Source organism: Hetaerina americana, unplaced genomic scaffold, assembly GCF_022747635.1.
Source record: "Hetaerina americana unplaced genomic scaffold, ioHetAmer1.1.p SCAF_7, whole genome shotgun sequence".
In the NCBI taxonomy this organism is placed as follows: Eukaryota; Metazoa; Arthropoda; class Insecta; order Odonata; family Calopterygidae; genus Hetaerina; species Hetaerina americana.
This window is the reverse complement of record NW_027287316.1, coordinates 13903353-13927140: the sequence shown is the minus strand read 5'-3', so window position 1 is coordinate 13927140 and position 23788 is coordinate 13903353. Positions and strand designations below refer to the sequence as shown.

At 37.4% G+C, this 23788-nt stretch overlaps 1 protein-coding gene across 1 annotated transcript; it reads right to left on the bottom strand.

Annotated features, from left to right (window-relative positions):
- Positions 1-110: 110 nt before the first annotated feature.
- Positions 111-13018, bottom strand: LOC139696917 (uncharacterized). Its single transcript, XM_071595803.1, has 4 exons — positions 12840-13018; positions 11823-11897; positions 7408-7894; positions 111-3826 (listed from the first exon to the last, which is right to left on the bottom strand). The coding sequence occupies exons 1-4, from the start codon at positions 12952-12954 to the stop codon at positions 1105-1107; spliced, it is 3399 nt and encodes a 1132-aa protein (XP_071451904.1). The 5' UTR covers positions 12955-13018; the 3' UTR covers positions 111-1104.
- Between the last annotated feature and the right edge of the window lie 10770 nt (positions 13019-23788).

The window sequence follows — 23788 nt, the reverse complement described above, 5'->3', positions numbered from 1 at the left end:
GAAACAATAACCAGTGCAGGGAATTATATATATATATTATATATATATTTCCCTGCACTGGTTATATATATATATATATATATATATATATATTCAATAGATTGATTACATTTTCGCAGGTTTATGAGTAGCACACACTTTTTCTACCCAATTGGAATATGATCGCTGATGTCATCAGTCATCCGTAATCTAAAACATTTAGCATTGGTTTCAAAAATTAGTCATACATTATGGTTATCCCTTTGGAGGTAAATACGATAATATCGTTTGCTGATTTATTTTTGTTTTTTTGATAACTTGCGTACATTTCACATTTGTCTGAAAATAAATGTTTATCTTTCAGATTTGGTAGTCATACTAATCTAATAACCTTTCCTTGGAGAATTGGAACTGCTATCGGATTACCTTAGCAGCGTTTTAGTGCATAAATGATCTCGCCCACTTATGATGAACACTATTTTAATTTTCCTAGTTCAAACTTTTGCGTATTATGTAGAAAAAATTGCAAGAATTTTATTAAATAACTTTTAATTGTACGCATGATATAAAAAAATGACATATGGGGCGTAAATTTACTACTGTTGATAAGTAAATCCAGAAGAGCTGAGTGGCTCAGGGGGATTCGAATTATTTGAAATGACTGTACTCCACTTATTTTGTATATTTTCCGTATTTTTTATTATTTTAATGTATCAAAAGATAAATAAGTAATTAATTCATTAGAAAAAATTGAACTTAATTTGATTTTAATATGATTTAAAATGTCTTGTAGAAAATGCACCAATTATGGTAATGTCTTTAAGAGAAGATTATGTCCAAATACCAGCAATTCGAAAAAGAGATAATTGTTCCATTCTTAAGAGGGATTTTCCAAGTCGTCCTAGATTAGGACAAAAATACTTAGTAGGTTGAACAAAAAAAGAGGAGACCAATTTAATTAACTATTTTTACACTATTTATTATAATATCAGAAGAAGTTTAACAAGTTCATTTTGTTAACATTCACTCATTAACGGCTGAAAAATTAGCAAATCCGAAATTTCTCCCGTAGTTTTCCATAAGCATGCTCATTACATCGGAGAGTAACATTTTCCGCAAATGTTTCTATTCAATATTTTCAACCGCATTCTTCCAAGTCATAATCTCTTCCCTCAACTTCCGTCCTAAGGTTCTTCCGTCACCCTCCGGAATAGGTACGATCTTATAATAAGGCGATAATTTTCCAGTCTCTATTCCGTCCCTTATTATTACGGTATTGAATGCTTCAAGTGCTTTCGTAGATGGTAAATCATTTTTGTATTCGCCGAAAAACTGCACAGAGACAGTCTGCAGCCAACCAGTAAAACCCCAACTCATATCCTTGTCCCAACCTTTGCCTTCATACACATTCCCGTCATCCCCAATATAGAAGTTTTCCGCAACCCCTCCTTCTGCTTTCGCATGCCTATCCACGTGTTCCTTCATTATACGCTCTACACATGCATCAGATGTGTTACAGGAAGCGCCACCATCCCTGATTGCGACATATTTTATTGGCAACGGCATCTGCGCATACGACTTGACCGGTAGCTTGGCTAGGTTCCACTCATCCGACAATACGAATGGACTGTACAATGATTGTAATCGTGCATTGTCATATTTCAAATCAATGTCATCGGACCAATAAGTAATAGCCTGAAGTGCGCCCACCAGCTTCTCAGACACTACAATTTTTTCCTTCAGTATTTCCCCCAAAGAGAACACCTTGTGTGTAGGACTCAGTTTACCCAAAATGATTCCGATTTTTTGGAGAGTGTGAAACGCGAGCAGGGCCTTTTGGGAAGGGGGATAGCTATCGAATGAGCCGAGAAATCCAACTGAGATGAAATTATCATCTATCCCCTTAACGCCCCACAAAGAGGAATGATCCCAGCCTCTCCCCTCGTAAATGTGGCCATCGTCTCCAATGTAGAAATTATCAGGTACGTCCCAATGTTTCGCCGGAGTGTTCTTCTGGATCGCCTGCAGGCTCCTTGTGCAGGTATACAAGTCAATACAGTGGTCTCCCACATTGTGAACAATGATGTAGCCAAGTGGATGACCCATTATGGGGACTTGTCGGGAGGGTTTCTCTGCATGCCAACCAACTCGGCTAACGAATACATCATGGCCTGAAGGCATATCTTTAGGCCATGCGGTGAATTCTGAACTCCAACGATCCCAGGTCTTAATGTTTTTGTACAACATGTCCTCCGATGCGGCCTCACTGTCAAATATCTGGTGGATCGAAATGATTTTGAAGTTGGGAGAGAGCTTCTGCGTCCTCACTCCGTTCTCCATCAAACGGTTGAAAGCGGCGACTGAGAGTGTAGATGGAGGTGCCACCTCTCCGTACTGCCTGAAGAAAGTAACATAGTAGAACTGGGACTTGAATACTTCGAGATAACTGGTGGGTGCGAAATTCCATCCTCTGCCCTCGTAAGCCAGTCCGTTGTCGCCGATATAAAAGTTGTCTAAGAACCCTCGACTATTGGTTAAGTTCCTTGTCTGTCCCTCTTTAATGATGTCACTGCATTCATCGTGGGTGAAACAGCGATCCCCTGTGCTGCCGATGACAACGTATTGTACGGGATCCGAATATGGATGATAGGTCGCAATAGCAGAAACAGCAGGCCATTCTCCTTGACGAACTATCGGAAGCACTTCAGAGTCCCATCGTTCGTTTTCTGTGAGTGTGTCCAATTTTTTCGACCATTGTTTGGTGTTTAGAAAGTAGTCGTTAAAGCCATCTCCTAACATATCTGGTGCATCATATACGTTACGGGAGGAGTAGATTTGATAGTTTGGCGCTATCTTGCCAAGTTCCACACCGATTCTGATGAAGTTTTCGAAAGCGGCAAGCGACGCTATCGATGCTCCACGCTCTTTGTGACTTCCAAGGAAGTTTATCGTGATCAAGGATTTATTGAAATATTTTGTTTGGAAGTGAGGTTCATTATTCCACCCTCTCCCTTCGTAAACCTTACCATTATCCGACACGTAAAAGTTATCCTTGAGGTCACCGTAGTCCTCCCGTTCATTTTCCTGTATTTCTTTCAAAAGGTTTTTACATTCCTTCGAATTGAGGCAAGTGCCGCTGTCGGAAAGCCCATTAATGATGACGTAGTCAACAGGATGTCTGATGCTTCCAAATTCTTTCGAGGGTTCGCTGGCCTCCCAATCGCTACGTTTGACTAGTCCGCTAAATTCTTCTTTTGGCGATTCTCCCGCGAAACGATCGTCCAGCTCGGACGCCCATGCATTCCATTTCCTTGCGATATCGTAAAATCCATCGCCAAGGAATTGGCTGTTGTTGTATACATCGCGCAAGGAGTATAGTTTATAATCATCGGTTGCCCAGAAGCCACCGTTTGCTAGGAGTTTGAAGGCGCCGATAGCTTTCTCGGAGGGGTGATCGGACTGGAAGTTTCCGAAGAACTTTATAGTCACGTATTCTGGCCTAAATAAGTTCCTGTTCTCATTTCCGAAGTCTATGTCCCACAGAGACTTTGTTTTGAACCCCCTTCCCTCGTACACATAACCGTCGTCCCCTATGTAGAAGTTGTCGATGACATCCCCGTATGTCGGCAGTTGTTGTTCTTGTTCTGCCCTGACGCGGGACTCGCAGTCTTCCGGAGTAAAACAGCGCTCTCCGCCTTCGTAAATGATGATGTATGCTGCTCTAAATTCAATTTTGGGCAGCGATTTTGTTGGTCTCTTCGCTCCCCACTCGTTTCGTGGGATTAGAGGCAGGCCTTTGTCCGGAGTTATTTCCCAAGTTACCAACATGTTGAATTCCTTGATTCTCCTGTAAAGAGATGAAAAATGCAGTTTTGAGTGTGACATTCAAAACAGAGTTTTCATTGGAACAGAGTAAACGTATCATTTATACATGTAGTAGCCCCGAGGATAACACGCAAGGACAAATTAGCTCCTGTAAATTGGAGTTATCTCTTTTCCAGTCACAATGAAAAGTGTGTGCGATTGAAGATGGCTATGACCATATTGTAAGGAATTGTTATGATATTCTATATAGGCCTTTGTATACAAAAATTAGTTTTGCTCCTATGATTTCGAATAGCATATGTGGCATTGTTCCGGGTAATGAGGTAGGTGCGAGAGATTGATGAGCTAGCTATTGACCTCCGCCCTAATCCTTCCCTTATTATTAGTATATTGATGGATGTGGAGGCATTTTACATCCGTATATTTTTTCGACGAAGAAATAACTAACAATAAGAACAATACATAATGTAATTGGTATTTGGCTGTTTTTTATTGTAACACATTCATTCCTTTGAGACTTTTAGGTGGCAAATGCAAACGCAAAATAAGTGCGAACTGTCTAATAATGTGAATTTTGATTGTTTTAGAGGTGTACTGTACTCTAATTTGATCGATGTATTAAGGAACAAGGATTTTATATATTGCCATTCTTTGGAAAAATGTCCTCATGTACTAGTGAACAAATGGATAATTATTTTCATTTTTGTGAATCTTTTTTTAATTGATAGTCAACCTCTACATTTTAAAATCGTCCATATCGACGAAAAAAGGAGATTCGTTCATCTTATACATAATATTTTAAATATCTTCCCTTCAAAAATAGAGTGAATGTAATTTTGATTTCCAAATGTGCAATTTTTATAACTAATTTGAATACTGCTGCAAATTCAATTGTCGGTTAATTTTTGACCATTAATTTACCAATCGCCAAGGTGTTTCTTGAATGTGGTCTATGAAGTGTTTTGTGTGACAGTCTGAAATTGCTAAGTGTTCACATGCGACTGAATGCTCATTATTTATACCAGGAAAGGTATTAGCAAATGACACTGACACCCTTATTGAATACGTATTGCCATGACAGGAAGATCGAATTTTAGGTTTGCAAACCATGGGGTTTGTAATATTATAAATTATTTGGTTTAGAATACAGGAGGTAATAATCTAAAATCTTCAAGAATTCGAATCTAAATATAACTCAGTAATAATTTCGGAAGAATGAAGTGTGTCTTCTACTCAAGAGAGAATGACCGTTTAAATAATTATTTCTTTGGTCTCTTACCTTCTACGAACTAATAATCCTTCTTCAAAGACTAAGTCAAAAAAAAGGATGAATTCCTCCATCTTTCGTTAAGTCATTAATACCCTTCACAGATTTTTTTTAAAGATTAGAATGACCCGCATTATTCAACTCTTCATTCTGTCACTTGGTTTATGACTATAATCACGAATATGCATGGAATAGGTTAGTCAATTTCCTTGCAGCGGAATTTCCTTACTTATCTCCATAAAATATTGTCAAGTTACCAGCAGGAAATTGTGTCACTCCCTGCAGATATTGAGGGCATGAAGCCACAAAATCTCCAAATTATTTTACTTCTCTCGATTACATTCAGGGCTATAAACATAACTGCGCTAGAAAGTGCCCAAAATGCCGATTCGGAATTTTTTTAGATTTTTGGCGTGCGTATGAGTAGCCTAAGACCTAGTGGTAGTTAACAGACGAATTGAATAGTAAATACTTATTTTTTATGTAGAAAATGGTATTTAAGGTGTATTATATAGATTTTGAAATAAAAATATTACTTTTTAATTCAAAACAAACATTATTTAGGGCAGGACCTAGGTTTCGACGCTTGACGCCATCATCAGGTCTCTGGTAGTTTCTAGAGACGAAATCTTTGTGTGTGTGTGTGTATATATATATATATGTATACATTCAGGGCGGGGGAGGGCGCTATCCCCTCCCCCGCCGTATATATATATATATATATATATATATATATATATATATATATATATATATATATATATATATATATATATATAGTATATCGGTTTATCAAGACAACGTGCAACATCTGAGATATTATAAGAGAAAATTGAAAAATAACTTTACCCCTCTTCTTCAGATGATAGGTGGCATACTACCTTGATCAAAAAGTTCCCGGAATAACCACCGTGTGGCGCTCCCATCGTTCCGATTTGAGTTCTGTTTTTTTTGTTAAATTGGTACATCTGTTGTTGATATTCCCTTTAAATCTTAGTGTCATAACTTGACATTTGCAAAAGTTACGTAGCCAAGAGTACATCTATCTCTGTGTGTGTTGGCGATTTTTTACAATTTCAGAAATGGATTTAAATTTGCAACAACAAACTTGTATTTAATTTTGCGTAAAAAACGGATTTAGTGGCGCACGGACGTTGGAAATGTTGGAAAAGTGTTTCGGCAACGATTCTCTAAAAAAAACGGTCGTTTACCAGTGGCACGAGCGGTTCAGAAGTGGTCGTGAGTCAATCGAAGATGATGAACGCAGTGGCAGACCATCGACATCGAAAGTCGGTGAAAAAATTGATAAAGTAAAAGAAATGTTGGTCAATAACCGCAAATTAACCATCAGAGAAATAGCGGAGGACTTGAACATTGCCTATGGATCCGCCCAAGACATTGTGGTTAATGATTTGGGTTTCCGTCGTGTAGCAGCAAAGTTGGTGCCAAAAGACCTCAATTTCATGCAAAAAAGAGACCGTGTTGACGTCGCAAAAGACATGATTTGCGAGGCTGAATCCGATCCCACATTCATCAAAAGGATCATTACTGGAGACGAGACGTGGGTTTATGAGTACGACACGCAATCCAGACATCAGGCAAGTGAATGGCGTTCACCAAATGAGCCGAGACCAAAAAAACCACGTCGTTTTCAGTCAAAAAAGAAGGCAATGCTGACGGTTTTCATGGATTACAACGGTGTAGTGCATCATGAATTTTTGCCAGAAGGCCAGACAGTAAACAAAGAGTATTATTTGGGCGTTATGAGACGTTTGCGTGAAGCAATTCGCCGAAAGAGACCAGAAATGTGGGCAGAAAACTCGTGGATTTTGCACCATGATAACGCACCGTCGCACAGTGCTATCATTATTCGTAATTTTTTGACGAAAAATGCAACAAATACCATCCAACAGCCACCGAATTCACCTGATTTGGCTCCCTGTGACTTCTTTCTGTTCAATCGAGTTAAAAAACCATTACGGGGAACGCGTTTTAGCAGCCGAGAGGAAGTAATGGAAAAATCGCAGGAAGCACTGATGGACATACCGAAAACCGAATATAAAAAATGTTTCGAGGATTGGATCAAGCGCTGGCATAAGTGTGTTGCAGTCGATGGGGATTACTTTGAAGGGGACAATATAGATTTAGATGAATAAACTTGTATTTTTAATTTTCTGAATAAATTCCGGGAAATTTTTGATCAAGGTAGTATATTCACATTATTCGAGGAGGAATATTTGTCTTCTCTGTCAGCGAAAGACCTCCCCGAGTTCCACCATGGGCATCCACGAGCGCAGCTGTTAGTGGAGTGAAAAGATATTCTCGTATCTACTCACACGCTCGACTCCTGGAAAACTCTTTCGAGGGCGCCGCCCACCAGAGTGCTGTCGTTGTACACCTGGCCCATGGAGAGGGCATGGTAGTCGGCCGACAGCCTTCCACCCCACACTCCATCCTTGGCCATCCTCCAGAAGGCGCGCAGGGTCCTTTCGCTGGGACCCTCGGACTCGTGGGACCCCAGGAACTTGACCGTGACTGCCCTCCGCCGCATACCGTGCAGGTGCCAGAAGGGGGCGGCGTACCACCCGCGACCCTCGTACACCTCGCCGTTACCCCCGATGTAAAAGTTGTCCGCGAGCCGGCACTCGGGGTCGTCCGCCTGGCGCATCTCCTCCGACAGGGAGACGAGGCACTCCGCGTGGGTCTTGCAGCGCTTCCCGCCGTCCCGCACCACAATGTACTGCGTGGGCTGGATCGTGTACAGCTTCATCTTTTTCTCGTCCCACGCGTCCCTCGAGATGATCGCGGAGAATCTGCGGTCATCTGTGAATGGCGGTCGGCGATCAGTGCAAAAGCGAATCCAGATCCGGGCGAGGGATGCATGCCTCCCCTTCTGCTTACGTTTAACATTTTAATGACGTTATTTAACTTTAAAATAAATATAATTTTAATACCAGTAAATAATTCCGAATATTTACTCCACATTGAGCATAAAATTATCAACCATAAGGTTGTTGCATTTTATCATTGATCGTAATTCTTTTCGAGTATAGCATGATAACCAGAGCTGAGTTAGATCTTATCACCTACTCAAGGGTTCATCAACGAGGTCAAGTTTATTTTAGATAATTCCCTGAATAGTATTTAATGTTTTTTACGAATTTCTTTCGAAAGGGAAAAGAAAAAAATGTGGTGGTGAGCTAAGCAGCGTAGAGGAGCTAGATTTGTAAAACATTATTATGATAAACCTAGTGGCGTATCCAAAATATTAGAGCATCTAGCCTGGGAAACACTCACGGAGCGAAGTTTAAATTAAAGATTGAAGCTCTTGCACAAATTGGAAGGAGGTCTCTTTAGCAGTGATTTTGAAAATGTCTTATTACTCCGTTGTACTACGGTAGGAAAGATCATGCTATTAAAATTAGAGAGATTAAGTGTAGAACGGATAGATTTAAGATGTATTTTTTTCCATGAACGATAGGGGATCATAATAACATTGTTCGACTGCGGTAGGGTCATGTTCGGGTAAAATTATTCTGGTGTATATTTACCCCCTGCCACACACCCCGGCGGTGGCTTTCAGGGTATATATAAATAAATAAAATGATTAGATATTTTCGCCATGAGGAATAATTGAAAATCTACTATTGATCATAAATGTAAATAGTGAGTAAAATAAAAAGATATACCGTAATTAGCGGTATTTAGGACGTACCGACCCTTATGACCCACTGTGAGTTTTCTAGTCATAATAAAAAATAAATATCAACACATCCACATAGAAAATGCTAGGCGAATCAGAAAGGTACCAGCTATATTATACTATGGTTGGGCAAAGATTTAGGAACAGCGTGATAATTTCGCACAGATTTCCAGAAGTGGGTGCGGACTGATCACAATTAGCAGTTTTGAAATATAGAGTCCGGTCCCAAAAGATAAGGTAGAGGAGGAGGTTTAGATAGTGAAATGTAGGAGCATTAAACTGGATCGATAAGGAAGGAGTACCATCTGGCTGTAGAAATGGTCATGACTGAGGGAAAGAAGCCGAGTAATATTGAGGAAAACGGGAATATGTCAAAATTGGGACATCGAAAACCGCAATAGAAACTCTAGGAACTGTTAATAAAAAAAGGACAAGGAAAACATGGATTACCGACGAGATGAGAATGAAGGTGGACGAACGAAGGAAATGGAAACATGTAAATACAATATTCGGGAGAAGGAAGTAAAAAGAATTAAATAATAAATTGAGGTGGGTAAAAAATCGAGAAAAAAAGTGTGGTGGAAGACGCAGTTCGCTGACGCAGCAGGAAGACAGTTTGTAGGGAAAAGGTAAAATTGGTTCGCTATACAAGAAGGTTAAATCAATATCAGGAAGTAAGAAGGGACAATCTGTGTTAACAATTAGAGATAAGTGGGGAAAAATACTAGTTGCACCAGGAAAGATCAAAGAGATATGAAAGGAATGCATAGAATAACTTAGAGAGGCAAGGTTAGATATGTATTCATGTAGAATGAGATTATGACGTAGATGAAGATAGATGTAGCTTTAGTCCAGGGTTACTCGACGGTGAGATGGATAGGACATTTAAGGGAATTGAAATCGGATAACTACTTGAAGGTTTTGGAAAATATGAGAGGAAGAATCTTATGGACCGATTCGTAACATTTATCAGAGAGGAATTTGGCCAGAAAACTGCGTTTGATCAGTGTTAGTTCCTATTCCAATGAAGGTAAAGGCAAAGTCATGAGAGGACTACAGTTTGATTTCGCACACCGGTAAAGTGGTTCTCAGGATCATCAACAAGAGGATTAGGGCAAATGATTACTTAGGGGATGATCAGTTTGGGTTCAGGAAGCGGCGAGGCTAACACTATGAATTTGCAATAATTAGGTCTCTAATACAGAGGAACACAGAATACAATCAGGATGTATTTATCCGATTCGTAGATTTAGGAATGGCGTTTGATAAAGTGAATCAGGTAAAATTAATGGATGTTTCATAAATAGAAGTAAATTGGAGGGGTAATAGGCTTATATGCAACTTGCATACGATGAACGTGTCCTTGACACCTCAGAGGAGAGTGGCGAATGAGAAGTTCTCATGCGCAGTTTTAGGCAGAGGAAAAAAACAGGGGAGTATTCGAAGTTGGAGTGCTGTGCTGTTCAAAGTATATGTGGAGAATTTAGTTTGTCAATCAGCCACGGAGTTTCAAGTACTGCTGAGTGAATAGGAAATTCAGTGCGATAGATATGGGATGAGAATATTTGTAAATAGATCAAGGTTATGCGTTTTTCCAGAAAGAGAAAGGATATGTCAAACATTTAAATAGCAGGGCAAAAACTGGAGCAGATGGAACAGTTTACGTACCTCAGAAATGTTTCCAACCGAAATGGCCCAAGTGTTAGGGTCGTAAGGAGAAGAATTGTGCCAGGCAAAAAAGCTTTCACATAGAGAAATGAATTGATGACAGAAACGTTGGGTAAGGATATTAAGAAAAGGCTAGTCAAAACTTTGATATGGAGCGCAGTTATGTACGGTGCGGAAACATAGTCATTGAAGCGGGATGATAGGAGATGGAGAATGAAGGATGGAGAAGGATGGAGGAGGTGAAATGGACAGAGAAGAAAACAAATGAGCAAGTGCAAGAAAAATGGTGTGTGTATGGTGGGGGAGGAGAAGGGATTGTTGGGAGAAATCATAAGAAGACAGGAAAAATGACTCCTAAGCATATTGATTGGCAGTGGGACGCTGGCGACTGTGCTAGAGGGGAGATTGTTAGGCAAAAGAAGGGACGGGTATATGATTGGCTAGGGTTGTCGGACGAAATACAGGGAGGAATAACATATGCGTAGATATAGAGGGGATATTTGTTGCAGAGTAGGATATTGTGTTTAGTTAGGAGAGGCAAGAGAATTATTTGGTAGTTTGTGTTCATCACAAACCTGTCTTAAGGAGTACATTACCTACGTATCATTACAATAATTATAAAAAACGTTAACAATTTAAGAGAATTTTATGGGATTTTTACGTTCTAAAATTTGAAAATATAATAATGTATATTTATCATTAAATCCTCGGTATCTGCCAACCTTGGTTGAACATCGCGGTTTCCCGGAAAAAGCGCTTAACCTTGTCCCTTATAAAATGAAAGGAGATTTTAGATCACATTTTGTAATAACGAAAATACGTTCTGATGGTGAAGAAATACGGCACTCAACGTCCCAAAGGCTGACGAAATTAGCATCACTTGACCATACCAAATATTTACATTTATTTCAATGACCAAACCTAGGATGCAAAGATTTAAAGCAATGAATATGCGAATGGTACTATTGTTACAGTAATTGTGTTAAGATTGTACGATAGAAATTGATACTAATCGCTCATTAGTCGTCAAAAACGTTTGTCATGGCGGGTGGAATATAGTATATTGCAATTTCATATTAGAACGGTAAATTCACACCAATTACCAAATAAAAGTTCACTAATTTGGAATTTTCCTCATGCTCGTAAAGTAAACCTGTCAATGCAGACCCTAATGTCTGTTCAGAATTTCCAATACATAAACTATTGAAACATTTAAGGATAAATGTAAAATATCACAGTTACTAATAAAATGTTTAAGATGTAGTCATTAAATTACAATAGATAAATTGTAATGAACTAAAGTAAAAATTGATCCTGTTTCGGAACTTAAAAATCTAAAATTTACGTTACATAAATTAAACCATGGTAGATTTTGTTTACCTTCGTAACAACTTAATGATTTCTTCGGTTTTCCAGTCTCAGGGATCTTTGAAAGTGTGCTGGACACTTCATCACCTGAAATAAATAAAGAAATACTGTAACTGGGAAACATCGAAAATTCAATCGTGTTAGAATAATTTATAAGGGAAATGAGTATACGGAGTTAAATGGCCTTAAAAGATGAGGCTTTATAATTAGGGCCTGCTGGTCATTGAAATAATAAACATTTTTTTAGAATAACGATTACAATAGAAATTACCAGAGGTCTTTATCACAATCAAAACTTTTTATGACATTAACGGGAATTTGGAATGCTGTTGAGAGTGGAATATTTTCCATTTCATCATTGAAAAACAGCCTGGCCAGCAAAGCAAAATTAGGATGGACATGTGCGACATTACAATTACCAGCATCAATATTTCGTCGATTTTCATGCCTGACAAGTTCATTGCACCCACCATCATTTAAATCAAGTTACCCATAGCTAGCTGCACTGCTGCTCGTCAAGTCGTTGTCAGGATTTGAAATTCTTTGCTTGAATGAACCCTAAGAAATGGGTAAATAAAAGCATGAATAGCTTCTTGTTATAAGTGACGAAGCATGATAAAAACTCAGAATGAATGTTCCTCTATAGCAGATTACAATCATATGCACTCATAAAGAAAGATGAATTAAGGCCTGAAATACTTATATCAATGAACATACCACTTACTGTTTGTTGTATTTAGATGCGTAAACATATACTACACAGAATATTATTAGAGATTCATGTACGCATGATCATGGGGGCAATGCCTAAAATAGTTTTAGGTGTCCCTGTTATGAGGACATGTTTGATTTAATTTATAGGTTCATTAAGTGGTAGCGACAGCGAAATACGAGGTATCATTTCAAAGATTCAAACTTGGGAATTCAAGCCCGCGCCTACGCTTAAAAAAACCCACCCTTCTTCCTCCGCAACTCCCCTAAACCGCCTTGTTTTCGCTAATCGATTATTAGAAATTCATCAGTGCCCACCTTGCATTCCCTTGTCCTTGGCGCCGCTTGGAGTGAGGATCTCCTGGGAGAGACCGCCGCAGAGGCAGAGGAGGGACACCGGGATGAGGAGTCGGGACCAAATGTACGCCGTCATCTCGGTGGACGACCGTCTGTCTGCGCTGGGTGTTTCCGAGCGAGTGCTGACGGCGGCGGCAGCGCGGCGTATGAGGCCGAAGTGAGGAACAAGCGCCCACTGCCAACACGGTCCCAAAGATAAATAATCCGACCTCTTGACCTCTCGCTACGCAATCCCCTCATATGAAGACTCTCACTACTTCAGAATCGCGCCCCGAGATCATCTGTTCGTGGGTCACCCCCCCACTCCGACCACGCACGACACTTCGACACCGAACGGTAAAATGACCAGTTGCAAACAGAAGGCGAGACAGAGGGTCCGGGAGTGAGGAATGGTTTTCCCTAGGCCGTCGTCCCAGTGTTTCCTGCAGCTTCGGGGTAACGACGTCACCTACTAATCCTGAGACGGCATCTCTTTGTTCCCCACCTGCTCGAATACGGCGAAGGTGGGTGCATTCATCTTTGATCAGATCGGATGTAAACGACCTGGTGAAGGAGGATTTTGTAAGGTACCTAACAACTATTGTCTTCCACGTGTACATGCCATGACTCTTGTATGCTCCTCATTTTTTCATCCTTCGGTTGTTACTACTGCCTTCATGCCGCCAAAAAAGCCTATTATGTTTCCTTCCTCGGTCCCTCTTACCCAATATTCTCCCAGCAATGTTAACTTGAACATTTCGCTGCCTCTCAGCATCAGAAGGACTACCACAAACTGAGTTCTCTCAAAATTCAAAGGATAAAGACTAGCGGTAATATCTGATGCAGACTTGTATACATTAAATTAATATGGACATGAAAAATAACTTCAACCGCATGAATATGAAAGATTTCTCTTTCAAGCTTGGTGCAGCAGCACATCATGCCGAGGTAATGTACCAAGAAACCGAATGAAACAAAAAAGAAATAAATACAAAATCTGAAAAAATAATGATTAACTTCAATTTCCATCTAAATAATAATAATAACAAAAATGCTAATAAAATTAAAGAACTTAAGTGCAGAACGGATATAAAATAAAATAATATTATAAGGGAAAAAAATAATATGAACTCGGAATTAAGAAGTAGAAAGCACAAACAAGAACTTGGCAAGAAAGTAATGGGGCAAAGTGAACATAGCCCAAGGACATTGTGAGGATACAAATATGGAAAAATATATAAATTATATGGAAGGTTGAAGGAAAAGTCAGGATTCTATGTAAAATATTTCAAATAAAATGGTAAAATATTAATCAATGAAAACTTTATGGCAAAATGTAAAGAATATATAAAGATAAGAACACAAAATCAATTTCATGAACTGTTGGTTAAAAGATCAATAAACATTTCTATTATAATCAAGGAATTATATTGTTAAGTTAATAGGTCGGAGAGCTAGGACAAAGGAAGGGAATATGATGTTAACAGTGATAGTTTGGCAGTAAAAATACTTGTTTGCAGGATAGAAAAGGCATAAAGGGAACTTAAATCAAAGAAAGCTTTGAGAATAGATAACACCTCAGGAGAACTACAAGCTCAATAATTGAAAAAGGTGGTAAAGGAAGAATTTTTATGGGATAATTCATAGCATTAATGGTGAGGACTTAAGCTGGAAGACTTTGTAAGAACTGTATGGATACCATCCCAAAACAGGAAAAGTAGTGTTAGGTGAGGACTATAGGTATAATTTCACGGCAATATGGCGAAGTCATTTTTTGGCATCACGATCAAAAGTATGGAGTAGAGTGCAAATGAGTATTTAGGGGAATTTTAATTTGGGTTTTGAAAGGGGGAGGGGTATGCTTGAGGCCATTGCCATAATTTTGTCAATAGTTGAAAGGAGCATTGGGTGCCACCAGGATGTATTTGGATCCATTGTGTATGTTGAGTTGGTATTCAAAAGAGCATCCTGGGAGTGGTTAATTAACATTTTGCAGAAATTATGAGGAGAAGTTGGAGTGTATACAAGAAGGATGGATATTATATCTCAGACTGCACAAGTGTGGATTGGGGATGAACAGTCAGGATGGGCAATTCTAGGCAGGGGGTAAAGCTGGGAATAACATTGTAACCTGTTCTTTTCAAAAAACATACATGTAAAGGAAGCGGTAAGGGAAGCAAGGGGAGAGCTGCTGGTTGTAGGGAAAGTTGGCGGAGCATTTTCAATTAATTAAAATTTGCAGATGATTAAGCATTACTTAGCCAGTTAGTAAAAGGGTTACAATCATTACTTAGTGCATGCAATGTACGTGTAATAGGTGTTGAATGAGAATTAATCATATAAAAATGATAGCATTGAGATTCTTAAGAAATAGCATAGCTAAGATAAACATTAAGGTTGGGAAACACAAACTAGAACAAGTAAAACCATTTATCTATTTAGGAAGTGTTTTGGATGACAATTTACTAAGTAGTAGGAATAAAGAAAGAAGGATTGCATTAGATAAGCATTTACAAATAGTTGGAGTTAATGGTGGGCATCTCAAGTGAAGACATAAAGAAAAGGCTAGTAAAAGCTTTCACATGAAACATAGTTTATATAGCTCAGAAATATAGTCATAGAGACAGGAAGATAAGCATGGATTGGTAACATTTGATATATATATGTTTATGTGAAGAAGAATGGAGACAAGAAAATGAATGGATGGGAAAACAAAATTTAATTCATGGTGGTAAGGTAGAGTCAGCTGTCAGAATAAATTCAAAGACAGGGCAAGTGGTTGTTAAAATATACTTAGAGGTAATGGGATGCTGACATAGAGAGTAGAATGGTGGGAAAAAGAGGGAGGGAATGACTATGCATTTTGTATGAAATAAGGGTAGGTAGAAAATATTCATAATTAAAGAATGAGTATTTCAGTAAGTAGAATGAGGTTTATTAATATATTTTGTCATATTAGTTAGTTGTACCTGGTTAGTGTAGGAGTGTTTAAAGCCAGGGCCCATCAAAAGTACACCCTAAGTCAGTCTACTGCTGCTAATAGTAATTCCTCTAAAAATTTTATTTTCATTTGATAACATGAATATTATATGATAGGTATTTGTACTTTTAGTAAAATATAACTAAAATTATGTTATATTTGATTAATTTTAATGCAAGAACTTAGTATGTAAACACAATGGTTGACTAATTTAGTAAAAATCATTAAATCAAAAAACACTTTCTTTTAATTGCTGTTCCAATAAAAGTCATTTCTTCATGACAAATTCCAAAGAAACTGCGGGAGATGCCGCAACAGTAACTTTTAATGGAGTCATCCCCTAATGTGCATTTCAATGCAACAATTTCAGAGTTTAAAAATCATTTGCCTTGACTGGGATTCCTAGATTCCGAGGGAACCTAGATCCCTCAATATCCAGTCGAGTGCTTTAGCCACTTAAGCTACCGAAGCATCCTCTTAAACTCCATGAGGCAAAAATAAAGTGTCTGAGGTAAAGAGATATCATAGTGGAGGAAATTTTAAAGAATTTCTTCGGAAATTGTTCCTTGAACATATGTTTCCTTTAAATAATGCACCAAGTCATATAAAGATAATCTAATCAAGCTGGTACGTTTATATACTTTTTATGAGAGTTGAACCATTTTTTTTAAATTAACTTATTAATTTTATTATTTAGAAACAAACTAATGATAGGGGTGGTATTTTCATTTGATTGAGATCATGAACTTTAAAATGATTAAAACATAAACTATTATCACAGTTATCAGCCCAAAGGTCGTTTTGATAGGCGAGGGTAGAGTTCATCCAACAATAAGTCCAATGGCATGTGAAATTCACACATCAGGGCAAGGAGGTCAGTTCCTTTTCCTTTGCTGCCTATGGTTTCCCAGGACATTCTGGTACCTGAAAAATCATACAGCTTGGCTGAAGTTGAAGGTGCTTAGAAGGCTCCCCTGGAAATGAACCTTGGCCCTCTGATCAGAAGTCCAACACTCTAACCTTAGACCTCCTGGTTCCCTCTAATATGATTAGGACTAGAAATAAAGTTTGTCTCATTTTTTTCAGTGATAAAGAAAACCATGTTTCATACTAAAGCGAAGCTTCAATGAGCTAATAAAAACTTTCCCATCCAAATGGAAAGAACTGTGAAATTAACCTAATTTATCAAACTGATATCACTCAGAAAACTTCCTCTATTTTTAGGATTTTCACCCAAATGAACTATTATTCAAAACTTAATTGCTTCTCAAAAGTATCTATATCATTATATTGATCATTCAAATTGCTGATATAAATCACATTTCATATGTACCTATAGATAATATAAGAATATAAGTCACCTTAACTCTACTAAACCAGACTACTATAAACTACTGGTATAACCTGAAAAAATGAGCATTATTCATCATCTTAGCATTAGCCATTACCGGGGTATGAATTCCTTTAATCAGATAAATCATTCTAAATTAAAAGCTTATATTAGCTAAACGTACAGCCTTTAAAGTCATAAATGAAAGGATTTAGACTTCAGTAATCAGAGTAACTTGCAGAATAACATAATAAATTTGACTATAAATCATTGCAAGAGAGCATTGAAATTTCCTCATTAATACATTTACAGCCTGCGTCTAAATTTCAACAATATTGCAATCAAACTAATAAAGAATCATTTATAGTTTAGAAGATATAAGGGAATGCAGCAATGATTGCTCTCTACCAATCATGAGGACATTGGACTGTCATGCATGGCTTAAGAGCTTGGGCAGAAACACGTAGACGAGCCCATAGTACACTCATTCATAAAACACCAGAGTGAGGTATATGAGCAGAAAAATAAGGATTGGTAGGCATGGGTTGGCTGAGTTTTAGAGAGGGGTTTGAGGAGGAAGCTATGTAGTTTTTGAGTGAGGCTCAATACTATGAAAGGAATTGTTTCAAATCAAGTTATTGAAATAGTTTCCCTGCCCTATTCAATTGCATGAATGATAATTGTTACAGGGTGTTAGCCAACATATTCCATGGTAGGTCTTTAGGAACAAAATTGTTTGAATGTTAGGTATCCATCAGATATTTTGCTACAAAAGATGAAGATGAATCTGACCACACTTCTGTTGCATGTTCTTTGACTCTCAAGTTAAAAAACTTCATTCCATCTGACCTGTATTAAACAGCAATGGTAGACTCCAATTTTCTTTTAATCATGCAATATGGAATTTTCACTGTTGTGGTCACCTTATACAGTGGAAAAAAGAGTAGGAATGTGGTAGGTTGATGGAGGAAGGCAGGAAATGGGTTTGATAGGATGGAAGAGTGATTTGATTAGGCAGTTGAAAGAGTGGAGGAGTAGAAAAAGAGGTGAAATGCAAGGAGGTTAGGAGCGAATTGAGTCGTCGGAAGGTCTTTCTAGCAGTGGCAAAAATGCTGCCATATTGGTACACTCAAACTAACTAAGCTAGTAAAGCCACTTTTTTGGAGTCAGTGTCTTATGATTTTAGATTTCAGCACTTATGATTTTAGATTGCTCTTTGATTTTCCTAGTATTCTTGGAAATGTTATTTTATTGGCGACTTCAATTATTTGGGAGTTTTATGAAATCTGACCAAAACCAAAATTCATTGTTTTTATAAATTAAAAATGGAGGTGGGTTTCTTTCTCCAACGAAGAATATTGTCCCAGTGTTCCTTTTTTTGAGATGATTACAGACTAATGCTCTGTGGCAGGGGATTTCAAAGATGACCAAATACTTCCCAGTGGCCCAACTAGGAAGATTCTGGCTAAAGTGTTGCCTCCTTCCTGAACAGTTATTTCTCTTTTCATACTCTTGACCTTGGTGAGAGACATGTAGTTTAACTCATGAAGTTTATTTCTTTAATGCATGCAAAATAATGTGACAACAATTTATTATATTTATATTATTGAAAGGTCAGTTAATTTGAGTTGGTCCCAGGTTTTTAAAATTGACATCTTCAGTCACCATCATGATAGTTGCTGATAAAGATGGACTCTTTGCAAATCATCTTGTACAGTTCCTTGCCATAGTCTTCAGCATTTCAGTCTTCCTCTTTCTTTTAGATTTCCTCTTTTGAATTACTATTTTTCATATATTTTTACATGAAAATTAATACCAGATGCATCACATTCTCCAATGGTGCATATTGTGAAGGTTGGCTTAAAGTGATAATGTACATTTTTAGAATCTTGAATTTGTGATGTTCTGAGGATGGGTAAAATCATTATATTATAGAGTTTTTTGTTATCAGAAGGACTTGAGTGTTTTTGCTAACAATTACCAAATAAATGAAACCTTAGTATGTCAGGAGATGGATTGTCTGTCAAAGAATACACAAGTTTCATTTTTAATATATATTTCGAACGTGGTGGAAGTTTTTCAAAAGGCATTCAATGTCAATTCCTAACTTATAAATAAAAAAATTGTGCCATTCAAATTTAAAAATCAGTATTTGCGTTAAAGTGAAACTACACACAAAACATCGAGGAGGTGAGTTAGAAAGGTTAATATTTATTGGTGCAGCTTTATTGGAGGTTCGCCCAAAAATTAAACTTTTCTAGAATTAATAACAAAGGCGTTGTTAAATTACTTGATAAATATATCTTGAATACATAATCTGAAGATATCGCTGGACACCGTTTGAGGGATTTGAGAGGTTTGGAACGATTTTCACCGATTCTAATCACCTGCAATCAATATAATGCATGGAATCGGAAGAAATGAGGAATACGCATGAGTATCGTCCCTCCAGTCCGCGAAACGGGAGGGCAAAGGCGTCGTTTGCCCTCTCCACCAACAAAATTCGAAAGAGCGCGAAGACTGAGGCGGCTCAAGGAAGAAAAGGATGGAAAGGACGCCTGTCATATGACGAATTGCGGCATGCAAGGGATAGACCATTCTCGTGACGAAATTTGGACATGGATGATTTAAGTTAATGAATCATGATTGCTCAAATTGCCCCCTATATTGATGATCATGAATTCAGGGGATGACCGGCCGTATGATTGCAGCCCACTTCAGCAAAATATGACGCACCTTATGAGTGGGCGTGCCAAACTAAATAATGGCTTGCAAGCGTAAGCTCAGAACGATGAGCCAAAAACAATTTTATCGATAAGCATGTAATCACATGGGCATTATGGTTTGACAATTTTTAATACATAAAAACGTACTCATCTATTTACGTCAAATAAGTGGGTACAAATAGAACTCCAGACCTCGAGGGCTAAAAATCTTATTTCTCCTTCTCAAATATTAAAGTATACAAATAAATGTGATAGAATAAGTTGCAGAAAAGTGGATTTGTGTATTCAGTTCAATTAAATTCAAGTGATTGCAATAGTGCCAGAAATACATGGTCTATCGTGTAATCATGAATACAGGTACTAAACGAAAATTTTAGTCGGAAAATGAGCGACGCATGTTGTGTCGTTCATGGCTGAGCATTGGAAATACGTACTTATTCAACATTTTGTGAGACAACTTCCCGAGAAGGACATCTACACTACACAACTGCGTGGCAAACGAAATGACTGATAACATTCAGCAACCTTGTGTAACAGATATTAACACAGGTTCAAAATTAAAACCCCTGAACCTTTTCGCTGGAGTTCGATGGCATTTATGTCATGACTAACCATCCTAGTTGTCTCTTACGCTGATTCTCACTTCCTCTGTGGCCAGTCTTATACCACTTTAGAGTTATGTCTTGCCTTGCCCTTCCCTCTTACCTATGGGAAATGATTTAGGCGACAATGTCATTATTATAAGTAATTGTCTACCGGTAAAGATAGCTATTGATGAATATAGGTCTGAGCATTGTACTGCTTAACTTCTAAGCCCTGCCTTAAGCTAGAAACACCACATTTATCTCCAATGATCCAACCATCTAATCGGAAATTTAACTGCTCATACCGTTCAAGTCTTACCAACTCAATGGTCGTGATTCGTTTGGTGAGCCCTCCTCAGTTTTACGCTTCCAAGATTCGCTCCGTAAGAGAAATGAGGTAATCATTAATGTATCGTCTAATATTCAATTTCTTCAGCTGCTTACACTCCGTGTTCACCTTTCAACGGTTTTTCGTAAGTCCCGACGTTTATCTTTTTATTTGTTTCCGTTTTATGCATTCCAATTTCTATGGTTAAAACTCTAAAACTATAGAAATAAAGTTAAGATAACTTTTTTTATACTTTCTTTAAAGTTTAAGCCATATTTTTCGTGGGAATCGGGTTGGTGTGAATTGACTTCCAATCACGAGGACTCGTGTTTGAATTTCGGTTATACCTGTAAATTTTTTATTTATCACTGCTCCTTGCTTTCGTAATGAGAATCACTTGTACCTCTCAACCCAAAAGGCTTAGTAGCATATTTTATAAGGATGTAATTATACATGCGAGTTAACGCTGTATAGCACGTCTCTACCATTTTAATCGCAGTCCAGCGTTGTCTTAGTAGCTGATGGAGAAAATTAATGCAGTGGAAACTTGTTCGCGTGATTTATGACCGTCCATTATTAGAACTAAGTCGAATAAATCTTTTATTAACTTGGATATCGAAAATTGAGTCTAATAGAATCGCAAGCACAATAAAATAGGTTAAAATCATATAAATTACCTCTGGTGAATAACTTACCGTAGAATTGTTTCACGATTTCGTAACCGGCGAAAGCCATCCCTTTTTGAATTGGCCCAACGATTTAAGTAATAGAAAGGCCTTTGTATAGTCCTCGTTAGGATCCTTCATTTCTGCAGGACCAGGGCAGAAGAAGGACAAAATGGAATTACTCCTTACAATCTGTAAACAGGGGTCGAAATAAATTCTGGGTGAAGCATTGTCAAATCATGTAATGGCATTATACCCAAGAAAGGACTCTCAAGATTGTGATTTTATTTTTTGTGTTTTCATTAATTTTCACGCTAATATTTATACTTAATTTTGTTAGACTAAAATGAGAGATAACGCTTTATAAAATATGCCGCCTACTTAAGAATGATGAACTCTTTATGATAATTATTTGTAATGTCCTTACCCATTGGGAATATTAACATCTTTACTAAGGCCGAAACTAAATGGGATAGCGATGCAAAAAAGTCTATATTTTGACAACTTAACATTTTTTGAATGGGATGGTGAAAAAAGCTGGAAAAAGATAATGTTAGTATTATTTATGACCGAGGATAATTGGTATCATAGGGAGGGAATTATCGTTGAGACACTTTATTATAAATAGATGGTGTACTTTGATCAGAAGCTTAAGAAAACAGACGAAAAACAATTATTTCGTTTACGAACTTCTAGCTAGTAAAATTGATCCGTACTTGAGTTGGCTCTACTGGTACGGTACAATAAATTACAAGTTTTTTGTAAAACCGTCTCCAGGGTCCTTCGTTCCAGCAAAACCAAGTATGGAAAATGGCAACATGGAATCACTTTTTTCAGTCTGCAGGAAACTTACATTGAGTAAGTTTTAAAGTTTCATTTTAATGCATACACGCACGAGTATTTTGAGTTTCAGTTCTCCGTCTAAATTCCTTTCCCTGGCGAGATGTGTTACAAACTCACACTATTTATCAAAATTGCTATGTAATGCATCTCCTGTCCTCCGCACTCGACTCATCTTTCTAACTTTCCTTTTATGCAGTATTGCGTAATGTACTTGAGCTGTGATGACCCATGACGTCTTCTTTCTTCGAAAGAAAATTAAACGTCTTTATAGCCTCTTACTGCCGCTGTGATAAGAGCATAAGTAGCGTTTTGATTAATCGAAAAACATGATATTCTAAACGATGTTTCTTATCCCCTAATTATTGGAATTTTAGCATTCACAACTAATTTCTCGGAAGGCACAAAATCATATTTCATCTTTATTAAAGTCGATTATCGGACATTTTCTCCAATTAATAATATCTCTAAGTAATAATATATCTTTAAGTAATAATATATCTTAGGCATTGCTTAGTAATCAGTGAAAAAATGACAGTGCTCATTTAAAAAAGGGGGAAAATACTGTGATTGTTGCTATATTTTTATTGGCTGGGAAAATACACGACTGACGAAAGGGTATTCATCCCATGGTAATTGGAAACTTGTAAGGAGTATACTATTTTTTCTCGTTTTTTTGATTTGGCTTAAAACAATAATTATTACACATTTTTAAACAGGTTTATAATTCCAAAGTTATTGTAAAAAGAATAAAAATATATGTTATTTAATAATCATTTCATACCATGATATCATATTTGTAAATTATCTAGTAAGAAATATAAATTTGTTTTGCAATACCTTTAAGAAACAAGGTACAATCATTACATTCAAGTATATCAATGCGTCGGGTCAAAATAGGATAATAGTTCTATAATTTCTCATCAGAGAGAATCAGTGAATAAATTTTACTTTTATGACATTTCTTTAGTTTGTGTCTTGACGGAGTAATTATTTTTTTCGTTACTCTTCAAAAAAGGGAGTAAATATGCAAAATGGTACGCTGTTCCTAATACCATATGGCAAGTATCATTGCAATTAAGATCCTTACCATATTTTCTATACTACTACGTTGCCACAAAATTTGCTCATAAATATTTCCATGCCACACAAAGAATTCCCCATAGGATGTAGATTAATAGCTTTTGCTGATGATATGGCTCTGTCTATTGAAGCTAACTCAAGAGCTAAAATGGAGCAGCTGACAAAAAGTTGTATTGGACAAATAGAACAATGGGCAATAGCTAATAAATTGGTAATTTCAACAACCAAGACAATATACATGGTCTTCGGAAATAAAATGTCTAGGAACCCCACTGTCAAAATCTACAATTGCAATATCCGACGCACACCATCTTTTAAGTATTTGGGCATCGTTTTAGACGAAAAATTAACTTATCAGGCCCACATTAATTTCATAGCCAGCAAAACCAAAAAAG

Coding starts and splice junctions, on each gene's coding strand:
- LOC139696917 (XM_071595803.1), bottom strand. CDS start 12,954: ATGACGGCGTACATTTGGTCCCGACTCCTCATCCCGGTGTCCCTCCTC. Junction 11,898..12,839: donor CAAGGACAAGGGAATGCAAG/GTGGGCACTGAT, acceptor TATTTATTTCAG/GTGATGAAGTGTCCAGCACA. Junction 3,827..7,407: donor GTTTTCCAGGAGTCGAGCGT/GTGAGTAGATAC, acceptor ATCTCTTTACAG/GAGAATCAAGGAATTCAACA.